This window comes from Mixophyes fleayi, chromosome 3 (assembly GCF_038048845.1).
Source record: "Mixophyes fleayi isolate aMixFle1 chromosome 3, aMixFle1.hap1, whole genome shotgun sequence".
Classification (NCBI taxonomy): domain Eukaryota; kingdom Metazoa; phylum Chordata; class Amphibia; order Anura; family Limnodynastidae; genus Mixophyes; species Mixophyes fleayi.
In genome coordinates this window covers 196,826,200-196,849,860 of record NC_134404.1, presented here as the reverse complement: position 1 = coordinate 196,849,860, position 23,661 = coordinate 196,826,200, and the positions used below count along the sequence as shown (strand labels likewise).

Genomic DNA, 23,661 nt, shown 5'->3' with positions numbered 1-23,661 from the left:
GAAGTTTGTGCCAGGAACAAAGTTCCCAGGACTCGCCCGGTAGGGCAGTTAGTTCCGTTAGCCGCTCCTGCTAAACCTTGGACACATCTATCCATGGACTTTATAGTTGATCTACCACCCTCTGCGGGACACAATACCATTTGGGTCGTAGTAGACCGGTTTAGCAAGATGGCGCATTTCATTCCACTAGCCAGGCTTCCTACTGCTCGAGATTTTCTCCATGTTGATATTTACACTATTAGGTATTTTCTCCTTGTCAGTACTTACGGTGTCGGGATATTCATGTCAGTATTATTTGACCATCTGAAATATGACTACCACTGATTTCAGGGCTTAGATAGTTGAGAAGTGCCTGTGTCCAGCAATTAAAAGCAAATGTGTTATCCAGTGTCCCAACAACCTTTTTATCTCTGTTTGGTCAGCAAAAACATGTAAAATACACCTGGAGTTCAGTTTCAGATAACAGCTTTGATACCTGAGTTGGGTGTGGGGTCTTACAAACACATGCAAAATAGCTAAAGGTGCCTTGTGGCTGGGAGGAGGGGAGATACATTGCACAAAGCATGAAATTGCTTGAGAAACATATTAGTTTACCTTCTTCAAGAATAATGAACTACAGATCACAACATGACACTTGCTGCCTTTCTCTGCTCTACATTTACATACAATTTTATTTTTTTACAACATTTCAATAGGTGTTGATTGTATCTCATTTTACTGTGATGTGAAACACTTAATTTTCCCATATAACCACGTTAATTCACTATAGATTGCTGAATTTACATTTAGGCTGGGTACACAATTCAGAAATTTTCTCCTGATGTGGTATCTAATACGTTTTTACCAACGAATGATAAAAAAAAGGAATGATCAGCATGTCATTTCATGTGTACACACTACACATATTCTACAAGATTTACCTTCAGATCTGTGCTCTTCATCTGTCATAACCATTGGCTGAAATGATCATGGGTTAAATGTATCAAGCTGCAATTTTTTCAGCAATTTAAAATCGACACGAATTGCAGGAGATAACCAGCGATTTGAAGTTCAAAATCGCTACATGTATTAAGTAGCGATTTTTCATCTGATCTTTAAAATTGCTGTTCATCTCTCGCGATTTGAGGCGATTTCAAACTCGCCCGTGTTTAGCTGAAAATCGCCTTCCTTAGACCCTGTTTAAACAGTGTCCCTGCAGGGCCCTACATTGCCGTTTTAAATTTAAAGGCATGAAGGGCGCACTGACGTCACACAGTACTGTCGGAGAGCTGGGCAGTCAAAAGAAGGTCCTGTCAGCCTTCTGCTGCCATCGGAGATGTGCACAGTCGTTTTCAAGGTAAGTATGTTAATATACCTGTCATTTTTTCCTTCAATCGTGTTTTTCTTGTAGGTCTGATGTGTGTCGGTGTTATCGTAATCGGTTAAGCGATTACCACCGGATACTAGTCTACTATTGCTTTTCCCAATTTGAATTGCTATAATGTGGCCTTAATTAGTTAAATAATGTTAAAAAAATTACTTAGCTACATTTACTTAACACAGAGGTGTAACATATCTTTACAATATCTTTAACTAACATTTATGATAAATGATAGTTAAAAAAGGGAGGATATAAGAAATTAAAATGGTGAGGGGGTGCAAGGGACAATAGACAGAGCAGTATGAAAAAAAAGAGGTGCTACCTTAGGTGGTATGATGGAGGTTCAGGATATCTTGAAAAGAGGTAGGGCAGAGGCAGGCTGGGCTGGGCTGGAGCCCCCGGGCCGGTTCCATAGTGGGCGACCTTGGGCTGGGCCACCTGTATTTTTGTTCCTTTAAAATGTTCCTGTTGAATCGAGTCTTACCCCCCTGGGTAAAATTTCCCAGCCCTCCCCTGGGGTAGGGTCTATAGATAGATCGGTGGAAGCTTAGGATTAGGGAATAGAGAGTGTTCTAGAGCAACTATTGTGGCTACGACTCTTTGTAAAACAAAAAAGGGGCCCAAATCTCGTCAAATTTATGTGGTTTGTTGTGGAGGAAGAATGTTAATTTTTCCATCCATGCAATATGTCAGAAGTACTTCTGAAAGGCAGAGATAGAAGAAGTTTTTGGTTGTTTTCTTTTTTTGGCGATTAATTCTTTGGCTGCTGCCACTAAGTGGAAAACCAGTTTTTGGCTTTGTACACTATTATCTTGGGTAGGTGGACAGAGTAGAAAGTACCAGGAATCTTTCAGTCTCTGTTGTTCTACCATTTATTTGATAATGTACTCTGTCCCAGAAGGAGTCTGACGGGGAGAGGTCCACTAGATATAAAACATAGTTCCTCTGTGGCCAGGGGAGGGCTGGCAAATTTTGGCCCAGGGGGCAGGACTCGACTTAGCAGCCTTTTTTAAAGGAAGAAAAATGCAGATGGCGCAGTGACCCAGCCCAAGGAAGCCCATTATGGGACTGGCCCGGGGGGCAGATGCTCCCCTGCTCTCAGCCCAGCCTTCCCCTATCTGTGGCCCCATTCGCTCCAGCAATTGGGGCTAGCTCTAGGAAACATTAGTCTATCAAGGGTATAATATCACCTATAGTAGATTTTATATGTAGTATCCTTGATGTGGGTGGAAATGGAGCTTGTAGCAACTCCCTCTTGTCTCCTTACTTTGTATATTAATAGTTTACTATTTGTGTCTGAATCCTGAATTATTTCCACTTATATATTACAATAATTTTTTTTGAAGATGGGATGCTGTGGGGACTTGGGCCATGTACAATGATGGAGATGGAGAGGTCGTAGTATCAGATTACAAAGAAAATATGGCCTGTTGTACAAATAGATGTAAATCCGAGCCTTAACATACATGCCAATGCTAGCAGACCTGCACTTATATATCTGCCTTTGTGGAATAACACAGGTATAAGGATTCATTGCTAACTTTACTGTATACTGGGATAAACAGAAATCCTATCATTTACACCTGGCTGCTGCTAGATGACATTCAGACACATTTTCTGGGTGCTGTAACATCAGCAATATTACTAAGCTGCAATTTGCTGAGTAGAAAACATGAGATATTATCATATCACAATATCTGCATTTTATCTTAGAAGGTCACCCACAATTCTGAATGCTTCAGCATGTAATGTTCACTTCAATGAAAATCTGAAATCTCTACTGACAAGCAATAGGATAACTGTAAAAAGGGCACTAAGTGAACTAATGACCACTATTCCCATTGACGCCAACTTATAACAACTGTGATCTAGCAGATAGATACATAAACAAAACTGGGACATTTCAAAGGGAAAACCTTTGCTCTGCATCAAAGTAAATGTTTATTTTACTAATATTGTTTTGGTTGAAGGAAACTGCGTATACTTTGAAATTCTAATGGTACCATGATTTCTCACTCACAGGTTAATGATGAATATGATAGTGACTTGTAATAATAAACCAACAGGTCATGTGACAGGGGGTAAGAGGGGACGTGATGATGCTATTGCGACACCACAGCCCCGCCCTTTGCTAAGAAATGCTAAAATTCACGGATTTTCATAGCAGGTGGCGGGCTCAATGACGCAAAATCGTTTCATTAAGCCCCACCTCCATCATGCCCGGGACAATGCCTGCTCTCCCTGAATTTCGGAGAGTTTTTTCAGAAATTCCAGTAGAGTAGGCAAGAATGGAATAAATGGCACTAACGCCCAGGAAGATATTTCCCTAATATTTCCCTACTTTGGCTCCTTCCCCCAAGCCACAGTACTGGGGTCACCTTTTAAAAATAAATCCCTAGGTGGTAGTGCAACTTTATTAGTTTTGAGCATATGTATGATTATTATAACTATTCCCCTTTCTGTCAAAGGCACATGTGTTCATTTGACGTAAGGGAAATGTGCATTTATAATTATGTTTTCTTTCATTTTTTTCTAAGTGATTTGGCATTGTTGTACATGGACAATTATTCCCTGCGTTAGTTTATGCAGGAATGTTGAGAGGCGAGATGTATTTTTTTGTGCTTGGGTTTGCTAGTGTTTATGGAAACAAGTACCAGTCTTACTATTGTGGAAATATTAGCCAAAGCAGAATGTTCAGCTGTCAGAGATCCTATTATTAAAAGCAAACCCTAAATTAATTTATTACACAGCAAAGTGACATAGTGACTCCACACCATATAAATAGCTCTAACCCAAGTGTCAATAAACAGGGTTTTATATTAACTGAAAGCATTATTGACTTACTTATGTAACTGTTGCACAGAACATCATAAATTTAGCCAGCACAACAATTAAAACTACAGTATGTATTAGGAGAAAAAGAAACAACATGTGTATCAAAGTTTTACATCACACACACACACTATTGATACTTGGCAAAACACCAAAACATTGGATTCTGTATGAACCAATTTCAAAAGTACAATTTAACTTTGTCAGAGATTTCTATTTATTCATATTTGTCTACCTTTCTAATAGTATAGTCTATTTCAACTATTCCCTTACACTTTGTATCACTGTTATGCAGACTTGCCAACTCTCCCGAAATATCCGGGAGACTCCCGCATTTTGCGAGAGTCTCCCGGGCTCCCGGGCGAGTGTGGCAATCCCCCGCATCTGGATAATTCTGCCCACTTCCTAGTGAAGTGGGCAGAATTAAGTCCCAAACGCCGCGATTCCCGGTGAATCGCGGCGTTTGGCCCCGCCCCCCGCTGTCAAATGACGCATTTTGCGTCATCACGTCATGGGGGCAGGTCCAAAATGACGCCACTTGGAGCCCCGCCCCCCCATTACGCCCACCTCCTCTGCAGGCTCCCGGATTTCACCAACAGAAAGTTGGTAAGTATGCTGTTATGTACCTACTTATTAATAACAGTGATACGAAGTCCCATTTTCACTGGCCCGGTAATAACCGTTGTTGAGCTTCAATAAGTGGGCTTTTGCCTTTAGGTATATTTGTGGTTATTTATTTGCTTGTGCAGTAAACAACAGCAACCTGATATACTTTCAGGACTACACATTACCCTGAATTTTAAGAATATAAAAACAGCACCAAAATTTACACTCATCCCACACTTGCTCCAAAAGTCCCCACATGCCCCCAGACCACCACCTGCCATAGACTGTTTCCACATGCCTTCAGATTACCACTTACAGTCCAAAACTCCCTCACATGCCGGGGAGGGGGGGAGGGCAGGGGGCGGCAAACATTAGCCCTGGGGCGAGACTCAACTTGGCAGCTTATTTTAAATGAAAAAATATACAGATGGCCCAGTGACCCAGCCCAAGTTAGCCCACTATGGGACCGGCCCAGGGGGGCAGATTGCCCCCCTGCCCTCCAGCCCCGCCTGCCCCCATGCCACTCAAGTCTCCCCACACTCACTGGATAATATACAGTCTAAAAAGACTTACCTTTACAGCTGCAGCCCGCAGAGAAGGGAAAAATACTGCCCTACCTTCTCCGACTGGATGTGCTGCGGGACTTTGCTTCATTGCAGGAGAGTTCACATGACACTGAAGACGTTAACTCTGTTTTAGACTTGTTCTCTGCTTTGCAACAAAGTCAAAATGGGCACAGAGCTAAAGGCCACAGTTGAAAGTTTGCTGGGCCACCTTTTGCCCACCCAGGGCCGACTCAACCAGTAGGGGAACCTAGGTGATTTCTTAGAGCTTCAGGTTGTAGAGGGCACCTAACATACTAAATGAATGACATATTATCACTCACTCAGTGTCTTTATTGTCACTGTGGCACTGTAATATGAAGGGTCAACAGTCGGCAGCTTCTTAACCGCGCTGCTCCTCCATGTTTGTAATGGGTTTGGGGTGCTGTGGGCAATATTGCCTTTTTTTCTTTGTGCCATTTTCATGCATCCATTCATGTACCTTCATGAATGTGATTTATAAGCCAAAGTATGACTGGTTGCTATGCTTTGTTAAACTTTTAATCATTATTAAATAAGATTTATTATACAAATTTCTTTGTTGTGGTAACTCAACAACAATATAGTGAAAAGATGCTTCACAATATTATATCAGTATTAAACAGTGATTTTACAATCAGTCATTTTAATATGCCTGAATTAAGAGAAGCGGGTATTTCATTTTTAGCTTATAAGTATGAAAATCACCAAGATTATTGGTTAACAGCTGCTGGTAATTGAAAAACAACTGACACTAATAAGGAAACATGGTGAGAAACATGGTGTGACCTTGAGATTATGGTTATGAACCCTGTAAAATCCTTAGATCCCAGATTTTCAGGGCTCCCAGATTCCTGGGACTAAATAAAATATTCCCTTAAAGGTAAAGATGTGTATAATTGTATATTGGAAGATAAAAAGACAGACTCCTTTCTGTGTGTAACACCACAGAAGTAGTGCAAGATAGGATTCCATAGGCCAAGTGGTATGGTAGAGGGGCAAAGATACCCCTCAGTAGTGTTGGAATTAAACAAGAGACACAGGGCTAAAACTGCACAAAATCGTTGGTTTATACTTTTTACTTGCTGCGTAATATTTTACCACCGTGGCAAACTAGTAGCAGTAGTATAGGAAAGTAATACCGTGAGATCTTAAATATGCAAGGTTATTCAACGTCACAAAATAAACAATTAAGAAATGTTGCTATAACAATATCAGCAATATGCAAACATAAATCACTACAACACATAGGTCACTGAATAAATATATCCCACTTCAAAGTTAAGCACTATGCTTCAGTGAAATGGGTTTCACTGGATAAATACTTTGAGAGACAACTGGTTGCTAACAGGTTAATTAGACAATTACACTAAATGCAGCTGCAGTAGACTATCTAGACAAATCAATCACAATAGACTTTTAGTGTAATATACAACAATTATCACACAAAATTTGTAGAGATGCAACAAGGATTAATCCAGCTTGTTCAGGTTAGATGCTTTAGCAGAAATTACTGTAGTTTAGGGTCACATTACAATAGACAGAACCCACAGGGGTAAATTGTAATCTACAGGTTAAAGTGAAGTTTCAGCTGGACACATGAAACCTATTTCCTTATACAAGATTAAATCAATAATTGATCTCTCAAATGTAGAGTTAAACAAATTGTTATTCTCTCCGCAGCAACCATTTTAGGCAGTTTCACAATGGAATTGAACTTCTTATGCAATACTGACTAACTCTTGTGACAAATGATTTCTCTCTATGTCCCTTGCACACTGTGTCACCTTGCGGAAAACTTGAAATGCAGCTGATTTGGCTGGAATAAACTCTTCCTACAGATAGAACCATAACCTCTCACTAGCAATATTACAGTACTGATCATAGGTTTTAATAACACAGTTTGATGTCTCACTTAAATAACTTGAACATAGGAAAGCAAAATAAACCATAAACGTATCTGTCTTCAAATGGGTCCCGTTGACATCTGATGGGCAGTGGCAAGCTAGGTCTATTCCTGTACTCTAAAAAGGTTCCTTCTGGGCTAGCTTTTACATACTTTTGCTGCAAACATCTCTTAGGAAATAGTTCAGCAACAGCTCTCAATGGCTCTCTGTGGGAAGATCTTCCATTATCCCAGCCAGCAGCCACACATCACAACTCACTAGCTTCCACCAGTCTGTTTTTGGCTCCTCCCCTTTTTTCAAAACAATCTTCTGAAGCCTTCTAGTACATTCTGGCACCAAAAATTCAAATTTTTCATGAACTTGTTGCAGTGTCCAACTGTCTCTGCATGCTTCTAGTACAGAATAGAAAGGAGAAGGGTGTAATTGGGGCACTCCAAAGAGATGATAATAAAATGTAACCTTTATTGGTATGCATTAAAATAGGGGTAGAGAAATAAGCGAAATAAAAGAACAAATAGTAACATACAGTGATACAATACAAGTTTAAAATGCAAACTATGTTTGCAAGAGCTCCTACAAACGACACTCAGCTGTATGCACAGAAACTGAATTAAGTTTAAAGTGCCACTGTGGTCATGATAAACCTGTAATTAAGCAGGTGTACTTCTGCATATATAAATGGTCTGGATATAACAAGAAGATCTCCCAAAATAATGAGATCTGTAACTAGTGCCAAAGTCCTTAGCCAAATAGTAACATCGAGCGCTAAGGATAGCTATCTCAATTTATAGTGAGAAACTGGCACTGCAAATAACAGACGGTTGCCGCAAGTGTAGTGAAGTCGGCAATAATTGACCTCTGATCGCGGGATTATGTGATAAGTTCCCTGCCTAAAATAACTGGGGAGCGATCAGAGGAATAAAGATCCAGATTAACCTAAAATAGCAGATAAATGTAGGAGCTCCAGCCTTGAAGAAGCAGCCCAGCGAAACGCGCGTTGGCGTTTCAGGGCTCCTACATTTATCTGCTATTTTAGGTTAATCTGGATCTTTATTCCTCTGATCGCTCCCCAGTTATTTTAGGCAGGGAACTTATCACATAATCCCGCGATCAGAGGTCAATTATTGCCGACTTCACTACACTTGCGGCAACCGTCTGTTATTTGCAGTGCCAGTTTCTCACTATAAATTGAGATAGCTATCCTTAGCGCTCGATGTTACTATTTGGCTAAGGACTTTGGCACTAGTTACAGATCTCATTATTTTGGGAGATCTTCTTGTTATATCCAGACCATTTATATATGCAGAAGTACACCTGCTTAATTACAGGTTTATCATGACCACAGTGGCACTTTAAACTTAATTCAGTTTCTGTGCATACAGCTGAGTGTCGTTTGTAGGAGCTCTTGCAAACATAGTTTGCATTTTAAACTTGTATTGTATCACTGTATGTTACTATTTGTTCTTTTATTTCGCTTATTTCTCTACCCCTATTTTAATGCATACCAATAAAGGTTACATTTTATTATCATCTCTTTGGAGTGCCCCAATTACACCCTTCTCCTTTCTATTCTGTACTATTGATATTGTGTAGGGTGCACCCCCTGGTTGGTATTCTAATATCCCAGGTCGGTTATTTAACATTTATTCACTATTGGAGGAGACAAGCAGATAGATTACACATTTTTTCTTGTGCGGTGGTAAACCCTCTTTTGTTCATGCTTCTAGTACAGTCTTTGGCTCTAGTGAGCAGCCTGCGGCTGTACTTTGCAGTTTGTCCACCCCAAAATGTCTGACCCCATTTGCATTGAACCTCACAGAGGCAGTCTGGGAGTTGTAGTCTTCTGAATGAATGCATGCAGTAATATACTGGTGATTTGCAGGGAATTTATATGTGTATATTTTCATCAAGAATACCGCACATTAGTATCTGTAATTAAAGAACATTCTACAAAAATAACTATTTTACATGTCTGAGCCAGGTCCGGATTAAATTTGCTCCCCTGGGCCCATCATCGCCTGCCCATCAAATCTTTATTACCAATGCCTTACAGATCCGGCACCCACAACCACTGTGTCCCATTCTTATTAAATAAAGGTGAATAATTGACAAACAACATACTATAAATAAGATTACTATTATGGATATAGGGGTCTATTTACAAAAGCACAGCAAAAGGGGATTGAAAAGTTTCATTCATAATTGCATAGATGCGGATTGAAAGATTTATCATATTTATAAAAAAATCAACACAGTAACAGCCATTACAAAAAATGTCTGCTCCTGTCAAGTGTAGCACTCACCTTTCACTTGAGTCTTTTTTTCTCCTCCCTGTGCGATGCTGCTTGCGACGTGGTATCCTCTTTCAATCCCTGTGTGCATGCGCCAATCGGTAACCTCGGGCATGCGCACAGAGATGCCTGAATGAAAGAACCTGAGGCATGTGACATGGAGGGATCACCTGATCCCTCCACACATGCGCTGCGCAGCTCTGCTCTTCAGAGCAGAGCTGGTTCAGTGAAATTTTTCAATTATGTTAATGTACACCAGCTTCAGTTGGTGTACATCAACATGTTTTTTATTTCAATTCGGCTGTTGGTACATAGCGTTAGTGAGCAGTGCCCATACACTGTTATGGGGACTGCTCAGTAAAACAAAGATATGCAAAGCAGCAGATATCTATGATGCCCAGGTGAAAAGTTACTCATTTTTTTGCTTTCCTTTCCTTAATGAATCAGGCCCATCAGAGCTGCCAGGCAGCATACTCTGCCTGCCTGTCTCTGCCGACCCGGACCTGCACATAGTGGACTTGAGTCATTAAGAAGAGCAAGGCAAAAAAAAGGAGTAAATTTGATCCTGGACAAACAATGTTACAATGCAAGGGGTGCAAATTAGTTTATTATTTTGCAGGCAAGGAAAATACTGGCTGCTTTTTCATGTAGCACACAAATACTTGATATTAATTTAGGCCCCGCCCCCTTTTTGACACCTAAGGCTGCACAATATGTGCAAGTCCATTCGGCAGTGACAGGCAGGGAGAGTGTGCTGCCCGGGCGCTCTGATTGTGTTTTAAAAACAATCAGAGCAGACTTTCGACCATTGTGTCACTGTACACACTGACCCGACTTTTGAACGAGCGGTCGTATGTTGGCTGATTGAGCCGATTATTGGATGAAAACTTTGTAGTGTGTACCCAGCTTTACTTTCAGGGTTACCGATATTTTCGATATTGTAGAAACATACAAGGGAAACTTTTTATGAAGGGGGGTGTTCAAAAAGCAGTAGTATCAGGACTTTGACATTACGTTTATTAAATGTTCAATGACATATTTTAGGATTTAAATACTCCAATTCACTAAAACCCACAGTATACCATACCAACAGATATTAAAAACGTTGTCCATTGTGCAGAAAAACACAAACTGTATTGTACTGTTTGTCAAAACTGAAATATGGCCATTTCCAAGGACACACATTACAGTAGAGTATATATGCCAGGATATACGTGCATCTATGTGCTATGTGAGCATGTGTCTCTGGCTCCTCCTGAAGCTCCAGGACTTGCAGTATACTGGAGGTGTCAGGCGACTGCCTGTGCTCTGGTTTCAGCTCTCGCCCCTCCTTCTCCTCAGCTCTCCCACCCCCTCCAAGCATGCAATCCAGACAGGAGTCAGTCCCAGCATCCCGGCCCTGAGCCCTCGGAGACCCGCACAGACTCACACCAAGATCAGAGGAGGGCAGGAGACATGTCTGCTTGTGGAGTAGTACATGGAGGATCCCCAGGACGGGATCCTGAGCCAAGCTCAGAGCAGTGATCTGTCTGCAGATCTCCCAGCTACACAGGCCGCCCTGAGCTCCTGGATCTATACTTAGTAATCACTTTATCGCTTGCTGAACGTTTCATTTATTCCCATCCTGAGCCAGTGTGACGCCCCCCGCAGGTATGTGGGGGAGGATGGTCTCGGATTACGGATCCGGATTCAACAGTTTCACCACAGGTAGGTTAATTTACAGACCCCCTTGTTCTGGGACTGACAGCCCCCCAGCAGATGCATACAGCACGTTCTTAATCAGACAATAGAATGCTGCTCTGCACCGTTATGTAGCTGGGTAACTGAGCTACACACAGAGTTGGATATAAATCTCATCAGAGCTCTCTCTTTCTATTTACACAGTTAAATATGATTTATTTTACATAGTAGTAACTATACAGTTGCCTGATTGAGTAGTGAAACCATTTAAGTAAGCACAGTTTTGTCTTAAAAGGAGATGGTCACCTCTACCTGGCCCTGTAAGTCTACATTTTGATATCTAAACCAGTGCTCAGGACTACTTGTCCTAGCTAGCTGAATAGTAAGAATCCTTATATGCACTGGTTATTTTGGTAGGTCAACAGTGATGTGTCCTCATTCAGGATTATTGAAAAATGTTATGTTTGTGTTTCTGGCTTGCAGAGGAGTGGAATAGCTCTTATTCAAATACAATAGTGTTAAGTATCCAGAGTACATAGTCAACAATCAGTAACAGTCAGGATTCCGTCTACAAAGGCCTATACCATGTTTACATACAATACATACTTGCAGGTATGATCCAGGGATTGTTTATACTGCATTTTACAGTTTAACACACTAATATAGTTATAGTAAGTACTTTTAAATGCAAACGGGTGGTTGTTGCAGGAACCCCTATTCCTGTAAGTTGCACATAAAAGGTGTTTCCGAGATTGTTCTAAGCACTGCAACTCTGTACATAAACTACATTGAACTATGTCTGAAACACACATCTTGACTTGTGCTTTTATCAACAAGCGCTTTCTGGCCACCTAATTGCTACATGGTGACTGTGACTCATTTAAAGGAAGTGAGTTTACTGGATGTTAACTGATCAGAACAGCCAGCCATTCGTCCTACATATTTTGTAACAGGGATTCAGTACTGTTATTTTTGTTTTCACTTTACTTGCCCCTAAAAGAAAATCGCATGAATAGCTTTACTTGTAAGCAATAATTGTTTCGGTTGTAATTTTTGTGAATATATCAACCACTGATAGTACAGACATTGTAACCTTAAATGGTTTAAATAGTTAAAGGTTTTCATTGGAGTGCAGACTGAATTTATTATCAAGTATTCACGTTTGTGCACCCACCTCCTGTCAATACTCTTTTTTTTGTTTGTCACATAAGCTTGATGTCTCATTTGACAATTGTCATGCTGAAGGCTGCCTTCAAAGTCTGAGCTCTTAGTCACACACAATCCTACTTAGTCCTAATTGTGTGATTAGCACTATCACAGCCTGCTGCCTATGCTGCAAGCAGTTTAAGCGTTAATGTTCCCCTAAGGTCTTTCTATTGTTCTCAGTGATTGAATTTGTGTGCCATGGCAACTTTCTGTTTTTGTCCTGGCATTTCATCTTTTCGTTACTTCTTCAAGTAAATTACCCCGCTATGTAGTTGGGCACAAAGCACTGTTTCAATTCTTGTGGCATAGGATGCATTTGGGTACAATTATGTTTCTGAGGCTGAATCTTGTTAAAATATGGTGGAGGCTTTGGTTTTATCAAGGTATGTTATGGGTGCTCCTTCAAGAACTGCATCTGATAACTTGTGGATGGATAGTATGCCATCTGATGGCTCTTGCACATTGTGTAGTATGCTTTTTATGTTATGATGCTTATATTTGGAAGGGGAGAGGAAATGGGATGGATTCAGGCCGTGTCTCAGGCATTGGCTATTCTTCTCTTCCCATGATGCTTCTCATCCTCTTCAGCCATGCAGTGCTGCTGATACAGTTAGCCCATGGAAATAATCTGGTGCTTATCAATGCTGATACAGAACACCTATGTACTGAGGGCAGGACCCTTTCTCATGCACAGTAACAAAGCTGTTTTCACTCAGAAATAACCATAATAGAAAAAACTCCTCTAAATGTCATTTTGGCATAGATTCCTTGTGACTATATTAAACATTTGCTCTGCATATAAAGTTTAGTTACCTGCTCACATACTGGATTGTTCATTGTTTGCGTGTGTGTTACATATAATTATAGTTATATATCCAGTATTGTAACATTTCTGTATGCACAGTGACAAAGTGGTTAGCACTTCTGCCTCACAGCGCTGGGGTCATGAGTTCAATTCCCAACCATGGCCTTATCTGTGTGGAGTTTGTATGTTGTCCCTGTGTTTGTGTGGGTTTTCTCCCACACTCCAAAAACATACTAGTAGGTTAATTGGCTGCTATCAAATATTGATCCTAGTGTGTCTGTCTGTGAATTTAGACTAAGCTCCAATGGGGCAGGGACTGATGTGAGTGAGTTCTCTGTACAGCGCTGTAGAATCAGTGGCGGTATATAAATAAATGATGATGGTATGAAATCTGGTGATGTTTTAGTATTACCTCTTTTGAAAACCATTTTTGCGTAATTAAATAGTTGGTTACAGAATCCTAATCAACTTAGATAGAACTAAGGCAGGATGGTCTTGTTACATAACACAATATGAGTATACTGAATGTGTTTTGAAACAGATGAGGAGAATGGGAATTTATCGGCAATTGCTTTCACTTATGGTTCAGTTTTTAGTACAGCTTTTATGGCCCTGAATTGTGGATTTATTTCAAAGTTCAACACTGAGAATGTTTCTATATGACTACTGCTGTTGATGTAGGTCTGGGACGTCCTGATTGAGGAAGTGCAGACTTACTTACACACATTGCTGTTCTTGTAATCTGCCTCTTGGTAAAACACTGGTCAGCATTGCTAAGCATGCAGCATATCATGTGATTCACAATTGGACCCAGAAACCCAGTTGCTCAGTACTGACACATTTGGGCAGATTCAATTAGCCACATATTCCTCGAACTTACATGGCTGCGCATTTTATCAGGGGTCAGGAAACTTTTTTTACCTTTTACCCCAAAATATATTTAGATACGCCGAAGTTACCCCCTTGATTTGAAAGGAAGGAAATCATATATTATTAATTATTGGAATTCAAAATTTTATTGAATCTATTCAAAATTTCTTTGAAAGCTTCAACTTCAAAACTTCTGGTTTTGGAGAAATTATGTTGCATCATTTTTGATACGAGAGCATCAATATTGGGGCATTTTGATGTCAGAGCAATTTGGATACAGTCTTCAGCGTCCAATTGATTTCTCTGCTTTGTTTTTATGTTCGTTAGAGTGAAAAATCCTTGTTCGCAAAGGAAGGTTGTTGCAAAAGGCAGCAACTTTTTGACTGCCTCCTCATGTGCAATTTTGAATGCCTTTGCAGCTGTTGACATCCAAAAATATGACAGATCTGCTTTGTTTTCAGATGCAATACGTGCTTCATTATTGCATCGAAGCTCAAGAAGTGCTTCTACCAACCCTTGAGGCTCTTCTGGTACAACAGCAATTTCACATATAAAGGGGTCTACAATCCAACTGACAGCATGTGAATCGGCAGCATTACCCCCAGGAATTTCATTTTTACCTCATTTGGGGTAATTTACCCCTGTTCCCTGACCACTGGTTTATATGGTAAACAGTAATGCTCACTTCTGCTCATGTCTCTATGGGGCGCAAGCAAAAGTGAGAGGATAATACACTTTAAAAAATTGCAGCGCAGTGTCTCATGTCCGTTCCGGGACACTATGCTGCTTTTCTTTTTGTGTTTTTTTTGTTTTTTTACAGTTGAATCTGCTCTCCTAACACATGTGTGAGATAATGCTCAGATAATGTTGCATGCAGTGTCTTCAGAGGAATTGTTCCCATAGGGTGGGGGAAGAGTGTTCTCCATTCATTTCAATTTGTCAGCAGAGAAGGATTTGATGGACACATTTTATGAGACACCTTGTTATAGAGCCTCATTAGGCATTTTCTTAAATGGTCCCATTATTTCTGTTATACTGTTTTATGTTTTTCACATACTGGAACTCGTATTGTTCATGCACTGGCTGGTGATTAACTTTAACTCGAACCCAGATTTGTCTGGGTGAACCCCCAAGTCATGTAGAATGCCCATTATGCAGAATAGTTTTTCTGTCCTTGTGTTAATAAATCTTCCATATAATTGAGCATAAGTCAGAGGATAACATAAATAAATTTCCCCCAAATTAAATTTACTCTATGGACGTCCCTGGATTTATCCCGAGAACAGTCATTGTATCTCCTCCAGTGATTTTAAAAGAGAGGTTTATTGCACTATGCTGTCAGGACTCTTGTTTTGAGAGACGTGCACTATGTTTTTAACTATTTGTGATGACTGAAGTTAAAAAAAAAAAATATCTGTTATTAAAATGGATGTTTTTAGATAAATAGCTTTTGGTGTATTTTTTTTTTGCTATTTTTTGCTATTTTTGTTATTTAATAAAATGTTTTAAACAAGAATTGTGAAAGGTCATGTTATTCAGTCACAATGCTAAATACTGGCAGACTGCTCGCTCAGTCTCAGCTGCTTACTGCTTTCCTCTAATTTAGTGTCCACAAAAATCCTCATTGTATGTGTGTGAGAGTGGGACCCATTACACTGCACAGGCAACGTGCTTGCTGCCATTAGCTTTCTGTGAAGCATGCTTTTGAATTTAAAGGTTGCTACATGAGACTGTGAGTTCCCCCTGTTAGTTTAACAAATCTTTATTATTCTCTGACAGAAGTGGCACTGTGCAGCAGAGGACAGATATATTTCTGCTGGGCTATACAGATCCCCAGCTTCTCCATGCTTTCCTGCAGCCTCGAACAGTAGTCCTGTGTTTAACCATCTGCTCATGAAAGGCTTGAAATAGTCTGTAGATTATAAGAGAAAAGACTCCTTCAAATTTTCCCCACAAAACGAGTTTAACTTTCAGTGTATCTATTTTGATAAAATTTGAAGTACCAGAAAGTGATAGGAAAACTGCACTTTTAATATGACTCTTATAAGAAATACAGTCCAAAATTACACTAAAATTGTAACTTTATTAAATCTGTAAAATGTCATATTTTTTGTGTGTGTAATCCTTCTTTATTGAGGTGATAACAAGCATATGTAACCAGTACATCATTACAAAATGTCATATTTTATTAAATGTTATGAATAGCATTCATAGTCTAATGGATAAAATAATAGCATATTTATGTCATACATGGAAGAAGAGGCAACCACACCCTCTTTAGCAACGTTCAACATTGATGGACCTTTTATATATATATATATATATATATATATATATATATATATATATATATATATATATATATATATATATATTACACACACAGATGTGTGGTAAGCAATAGCTGTCATCTTGACACATTTTGGAGGTATTTATCTGCTGCTGACTTTCTGGGTGCGTTGATTAATTCCGGTAAAACAAGCCTTTTGCATTGGTCACATAGAAAGGGTATGCTGAATTCAGGCTCGGGTAAATATCTCCCAGATGAGATGGGTACTAGATGCCGCTCCGCCTACACGTGTAAGCCTCAGCCGCTCCGCCTTCACGCATAAGCAGCTACCTAGCGGCCGCTCCGCCTTCTCAGGGGATCTTTGAACTTGTATACATTCAATACTGATGCCTGATGCTTTTTTAATCAGCTATTTAAAATAAAGTGTTGATGATTCAAATTAAGTTGTTGTTAATTTTTCTTAATGTAAAATGGGCAATACAACAATAAGGATTTAACTTTGCCTATGACCTAAAATGCAATCCACTCTCTACATGAACAATATATAAGTAAAGTGTATCTCTAAAACACTTTACAGTGGCCATCAGTACTTGGATGTAGTATTCTGATTAAGATGGAAAACGGTCATAATACAAAGCATTGCCCAATAGTGTTCAATACACAATGCAATCATGTATTTTAGTAAGGTGGTTAAAATACAGGTATTCAAGTTTTTTTTTGTTTCTATAAGGATGAGAATCTCCCAAAAATACCCTGCATTCAGGTGATCTAGTGAAGCATTTTAGTACTCAAGGGTGGAGTCCTTCTTAAATTTGGTATATGTCGTAATGTCTGTTAATAACCTAGAGATATCTTTAATGTAGTCCTCTCTATTAGAAGAAGTATTAGGAGTCGGTGCCTGGCTGGTCTGTTTCATGCGCTCATAAGCATTACTGTAAGGACCTGTGCTCGCTTTTTATTAGGACTCGCTGTCACTATCTGTTATTATACTACTTTGAGGACCATGTGGCACAACCCTATGAGACTCTACTTTAGTACATCATACCAATGGGGTTACATTTTGGATTGAACACTGTTTGACAAGGCTTTCTATTAAGTGTGTTTTCATCCTAATCAGGATACTACACAGAGTATGATGGTCATTGCAGCATGTTTATATGTCTGGATCCACTTATACCTTTTTAATGTTTATAGGATATTGCACTTTAGGTCATAGGCAACAATAGATTTTTATGGTTGTATATTGTCCACTTGCTATCTCACTATACATTGTGATATATTTTAATGATCCTAGAATGTCAGTTATAAATATATAATTATACTGAAAGAGTAGTAGAACAAACTTTCAGCAAATGTAGCTGTAAGTATAACTGTAATGGCTTTAACCATACTTGAGGTAAGCGAAGGTCTGTCTGGCGAATACACAATTTTAAGAACACTAGGTGCACTAAATGTGTTATAACATTTTCCCTCCTAGATCTAGCAGAATGATGGGGGCTAGTATTCAGGATGCCTGATGTTTGTGAGATACTTTGGCTATTCAGGCGGTAAGACCAATATGGCATTTAATTTCGGTGCTCTCTACGCCCCTGATTGGACAGCAATAACAATTCAAGAACGATAATGAGTTATGCCAAGGGTTCTTAACCATATTACTGGTTCACATCCTGCTTTAGTTTTGTACCCTTTGATTCCATTTTTCATTTATAAATTATTTAGTGTATTTACTTTGCTGTCTAAGTATATCCAGTGGTCGGACAGGGCTGGTATAAGTTGGTATGTCATACCTCCATTTCTGCTACTGCCCTAATTGTAAAACATCTATTCACTAACATTTTTCATACCATCACTTCTAAATTCATACTTCGAGCTCTGAGTATAGCACTGTTTAATAAGTAAAACGTAGAGCATGTGGAATACTACAAAGTAATATTATTAATAATGATCCTCATATTTAGTAATACATACCGGTAATCCGTTTGTAAAATAAGGGAACTCCATGGGCTCCTCATCTTGTGCTTTTCAAAACACTGCCTCCTCCCTCTTTCCTATTAATGTGTCTCAGACCATTGATATATTGCCCTCATGATAGGCTGCTTTACTTTGTGTTTGTATGGACTGCCATAACCAAATTCCTGGTCTTGTGCACTTCTTCAGACTTTAGTTGAACCCAAATGAGTATCTGGGCACTTTCACTGTGATAAGGCTTAATACTAATTGAATTATATAAAATAAACTTTGACTTCAATAAATATATTTAAGACTTTCCATTGTGGTTATGACTTTGATTATCAGTATAAATAGTAATGGTGAATTATTTCATTAAACATGGTACCGTACCCTGCACATATTTGACGCTGCATTTTGAAATATAACTACAAGCTCACAATTTATTTCATGTTGTTGTTGTTATGGTGAACTATACTGCCTTACCTTTCCACATATGTAAAAACAGCTTTATTAGAATACCATTAACACTTTGCTATTGGAAGGTTGGTTCATTGTGGTGACCTGACTTGGTTAAGTATTGCAATATGTATATAGCAGCATATATTAGAATTTAAATCCTATTATTCCTGCTTTCATCTCACGTTCCTGCACATGACATGTTGCTAAGAGCAATGATGTGCTGTAACCTATGGGAATAAATTAGATATTGACGTTTAGCAGCCTAGTTTAGTCAGACTAATGAAATCTAATATATGGTTAGTTGCTATTCAAAAAAAGTCTTTATAAAGTAAAAAGTCTTTTTTAGAGCTATCCAGGAAGGATGTTGTTCTGTAGCTAAACAAGATTTATAGTTCTGCTGAACCATGAAATCAAACGTTGATCTGTGCTTTTGAACAATCCTCATCCATCACTGGAGCGTGCACACTCATGCAATATCTGGCTGAACGGTCGTTTATTGTTTGATTTACCCAGTATTTGGTTGTAAACACTGTAGTGTGCACCCAGCCTAAGGCTGAGATTGTGTGCGCAGGACCCTTCTTTCCACATACTTCTTATCTGCACATAACTCTCAGATAGCTGGATAGTTATTTATGCACCCCACATTTAATTGGCTGTGAATGGTTTGTATTGAAGACCAGTCGCATGCTGCAGTCTTTGTGATTTTGGCATCTGATTGGTCCCACAACCTCCGCCACCACAGTGTCACACAGTGTCATCCTGGTTTTTAGATTTTTCATCCCCACAAAAAAATACTTAAAATCTCTTTAAAACACAAAATAAAGATTTGTCAAGTTGATTTTAAGCCAATGAACCACGTCTGTCCTCTTCCCAGTACCAGCAATAGTTGCTCCTGGATCTTTCTCCTTTCTTTCCTTTGTGTATTATCCTGTTTGCATGAAACTGCAGGAAAAGGAGAGACATATAAAAGACTAATTCAGTATAAAAAAAGTAAGTGTAAATGATTAATGGCCGGCACAAGTATTTGGTATACTATTTTTTTGGGGGATGGGCTGTGGTTTATTGTAACTGTACAGATGTTTGTGGTTAGCTGGTAAAGAGAGGAAATAAAGCTTTGCATTTTCTGTGTATGATCGTGGGTTTCTGGTCCTCGGAATACGCAAACAATGATATAACAAAGGTGTGTATTCTATAGCTTCTAACAGCCAATTAAAAGTTTCTTCATGTAGTAGTTGGAAGTGTGTTCTTCATTTAAACCTGTGTATGATTGTTTACTTTATTAAACCTTTCATGTATTCTACTATATTGAAAGACATCTATGGGTTGTAATAAAATATATGCAGCAAACAGAATTACATGATTGTCATGTGGCTACAGTGTTGTAATACGCATAGATCTCAGATGCTCGGCATATGGGCATTTGGGAAAAGCACATGAACACTAATGAGATCCCTAGTGTTCAGCCCTTGTGAATTCTATTTCTGCAGAGTGCTTTTTCTAGCAGAGATGATGTGGCCTGGTTTTCTTTCACCCTGTCCGTGGGTGAATTCTGTTTGAAAGTGATTTGCAAGTTAGAATGCAGTTGCCATCTTTTTCAGCTTACAAGACAATGTAGTATTTGTCTCTATGCAAAGTTCTATGGAATACATTAAGACGCTAATGTCAGACGTAACAAATTACAGTTTTACATTACACAGTTTCTATTTTTTTCTTTTTTTTAGAAACCCGCATTATCTGTTGCATGTAGAAATATATATACATATATATATATATATATATATATATATATATATATATATATATATATATATATATATATATATATATATATATACACATACACACACGAAAATGATGCTCTGTCAACACATGTGCATGGGTGTATAGGCTGACTGTATGCAATCTTTCATAATAAGTTTTACATGGACTTGTTCTGTTGGTTTATGTGATGTACAGTTATCAGTCAAGAGCAACGGTCAGTCATTGTATAGTACCACCAGCTTACCATGTTGGTCATGAACTTGTCATATTTAGAAAATGGAACGTCTCATTAAACACAAATATATATAGTTATTGGATGGAGTTTACAGCAGAAGCTTAAGTGAAGCTACAGACAGTCCATTGATGACTTTTATTTTCTTTATATTGCATCAGAGTAATCAATTCTGTGGATACATATGTGTTTAGTGCAAAGAAGCAAGTCATCCTAAGGATAACCCATTCACAATCGGATATAGACTAATGTAAATGGTTGAATCCACAAAAGTCACCATTAGTTGCTTGTGGAGCCAGCACAGGTTTTACTATCAATATTTAATACATGAATTAACTGTATACAACTTTCAAACAAACTTGTACATTCTGGAATTGGATGTGTTACACAAAATTATCCAATGTGTTCAGGTGGGGCTGCATCTATCATCTGAATTTACATTAGTTTTCAATACACTTTAGATGCATGAAAAATAGGCCTTTATTGTTGTGGCCCCAATCCCATCTGTGCTGCGCCTGTATAGAGAATTGTTTATTCCTTTAGTCTAATGCAGAAAGTTGAATTGTTTGGCTAATCATGCACATTATCATTCTGCTGAGAAAATAATGTCCAGGCATAAACATGCATTGTTGATGTAACATGAAAAATGTATGTATGAGTGAGCCCTAGTCCCCATAGTTATCCTCAACAGACATTACTGCAGCCAATCATTTGCCTCACTAATGATTCCATCCAGGAAACTAGAACTAAAATCCACAATCCGTGAGGTCTTAAAAATCAGCAAGCTCCTAGGTATTAGAGCATCATTGCTCTGATCTGTCTGAAAAGTACTCGACACAATTATACTGTATAATTGAGAGTTTGTTTTTCATCTGGTTCCTAACCCCCCCCCCCCCTCCCCAGTCTTGTCCAATGGGTGTTTGTAAGGACCAATGAAATATATGTAAAGGAGAATGGACTGAATGATATAGGTCTAAGTAGCATAAAAGGCATTACTCAGACTAGGGACACACTTTTATACCGCAGGCAGAATGTTCTTTCAGATGATTATATGGGGACTTTCACAGGTTTAGTAATCTAGGGCAGAGCTTGGATCTGTTTAGTATTTCTAATGTAATTTTTTTTACAAATATCTGTGTGTGGGTCTATTTAATATCTGCATACAGAAAAGCGTGTGTGTGTAAATGTTGTGATGTGTGCGCAAATGGCTTCGTGTTTACAGTTGTTTGTCGTAGGGATAATAGACTTTAAGGGTAGATTCAGTTCCGCGTGAGGTGCTGCTGAACATCTCCGTTAAGAAAGGTAGCTGTTGTTGTTTTTAAGAATAAATATGTGAGCAGATGCTTGCCTCAACTAAACCCCTGGTGGAAAGACTGTAAGACTGAGCAATTCTGAGTCTTTGAAGAGTTTTCTGATTTGTGAACCCCTTAGTTTGAAGAAATAGCTTCAATTCCTTTATTTTGTTTTTTGTTTCATATAAATTGTCAACCCCATTATAGATGTAATCAGAATATGTTGATTTCTAAGTTTTGGGAAAAAAAAGTTTATTAAGCATATGACAATAGTAATAAGCACTTTTGTTTTGTTCCTGCATATAACTTGGATTGTAAGCTGTAAAGGGCAGAGTTCATTCACCTCCTGTATGATTTGATCATTCTGAAATCTACTACTGCTGTTTTAACAGGAAATGTTGGTAGTTATCTGTTTTCTTAGATAACAAGAAAACCATATATAAAGTTGTCTAGTACTAGCCTGTTTGTTTCTAGATAAAATGACAGAGTATAATGTTCAGTGTGATTTAAATACACATAATTTCTTGTTATTTACAATGTATTGGTACTTGGTGCTCAAAAATGGATGAATTGTGTTTTGATAAAACTCTTCTCCTTTCTATGTCTAGGCACTGATTTCCCTTCATCAGGGTGGCTCGCCAGTTCACTGTGGCATTCTTCAGTTGCCCCACCTAGTGGCAGGAGTAGCCACGCACGGAGACACAGCATTACCTCCGACAGTGGAGATACCGGTATAGGAACCTCCTGTTCGGACAGCCTGGAAGGTGAGTACAGATGGAACTTCTTCTCTTACCTTATATGTAAATTATCTGCAAGCTTCTTTTCGGTTGCCATGGACAACCAGCAAGAATCCTTTAGTATGACCCTCTCTTTCCTCCACTGAGTCAACTCCAGCATCAGGGGATACAAAGCACCAGAGCGGATTGCAGCTTGTTGAGCCATTTTGAGCTACCGCCATCATTACATGATTCACCCGATATCGGGGAATTAAAACTGTTGGTGCAAGTGGAGGTTCAAGTTGGGTATGATGGGGGGAGGTGTATGTCTCTCATTCACAGTGATGTCACAATGCTGCAGGGTTTATGACATCAACAATATATAAAATAATGACTGAGAATGTTCGGTAACTGTGACTGGATGAGTAATGGATGTACATGGAGATTATATCAGAAGATTTGTTAGGTTATAGGGGGTATTTTACTAAATGTTAGATAAAGAGAAGAGTTTTTCTTTTTAATATTTATTCAGCAGCTGCTGTCATCCATGAAGAAACCTAGTTTACTTCGAACAAACGGTAATTGGTTCACACGTACAAACTGGCCTTCCCTTCTAGCAGTGTTCAGGTACTTTAGGTTAATCAATGTGTAATGCAGAATAGCTTGTTTTTCATGTTCGATTGTATGTCCTGTTACTTTTTCTACCGTTATATTCAAATTGACATTCTGGTATTTCTGTGACACGGCACAAGCGGTTTTATAAACCTTTTTAAAAACTGAGACTTCCTGTTAACATACTTTCACAGGAAGCCCTGCATTGTTC

The 23,661-nt window shown here is 38.9% G+C and overlaps 1 protein-coding gene across 2 annotated transcripts in view; it reads left to right on the top strand.

The window, feature by feature from the left end:
- CEP85L (centrosomal protein 85L) overlaps positions 1-23,661 on the top strand; it is a 181,468-nt gene that overhangs the window by 61,301 nt on the left and 96,506 nt on the right. The window contains exons 1-2 of one of the 2 annotated variants that reach the window (XM_075202979.1): positions 10,872-11,284; positions 22,731-22,886. In XM_075202979.1, the coding sequence (XP_075059080.1) occupies positions 11,230-11,284; positions 22,731-22,886 (211 nt within the window). In that variant the 5' untranslated portion in view covers positions 10,872-11,229. Of the gene's footprint in view, positions 1-10,871; positions 11,285-22,730; positions 22,887-23,661 lie in introns of those variants that run through there. The other variant, XM_075202980.1, reaches the window with a different exon arrangement.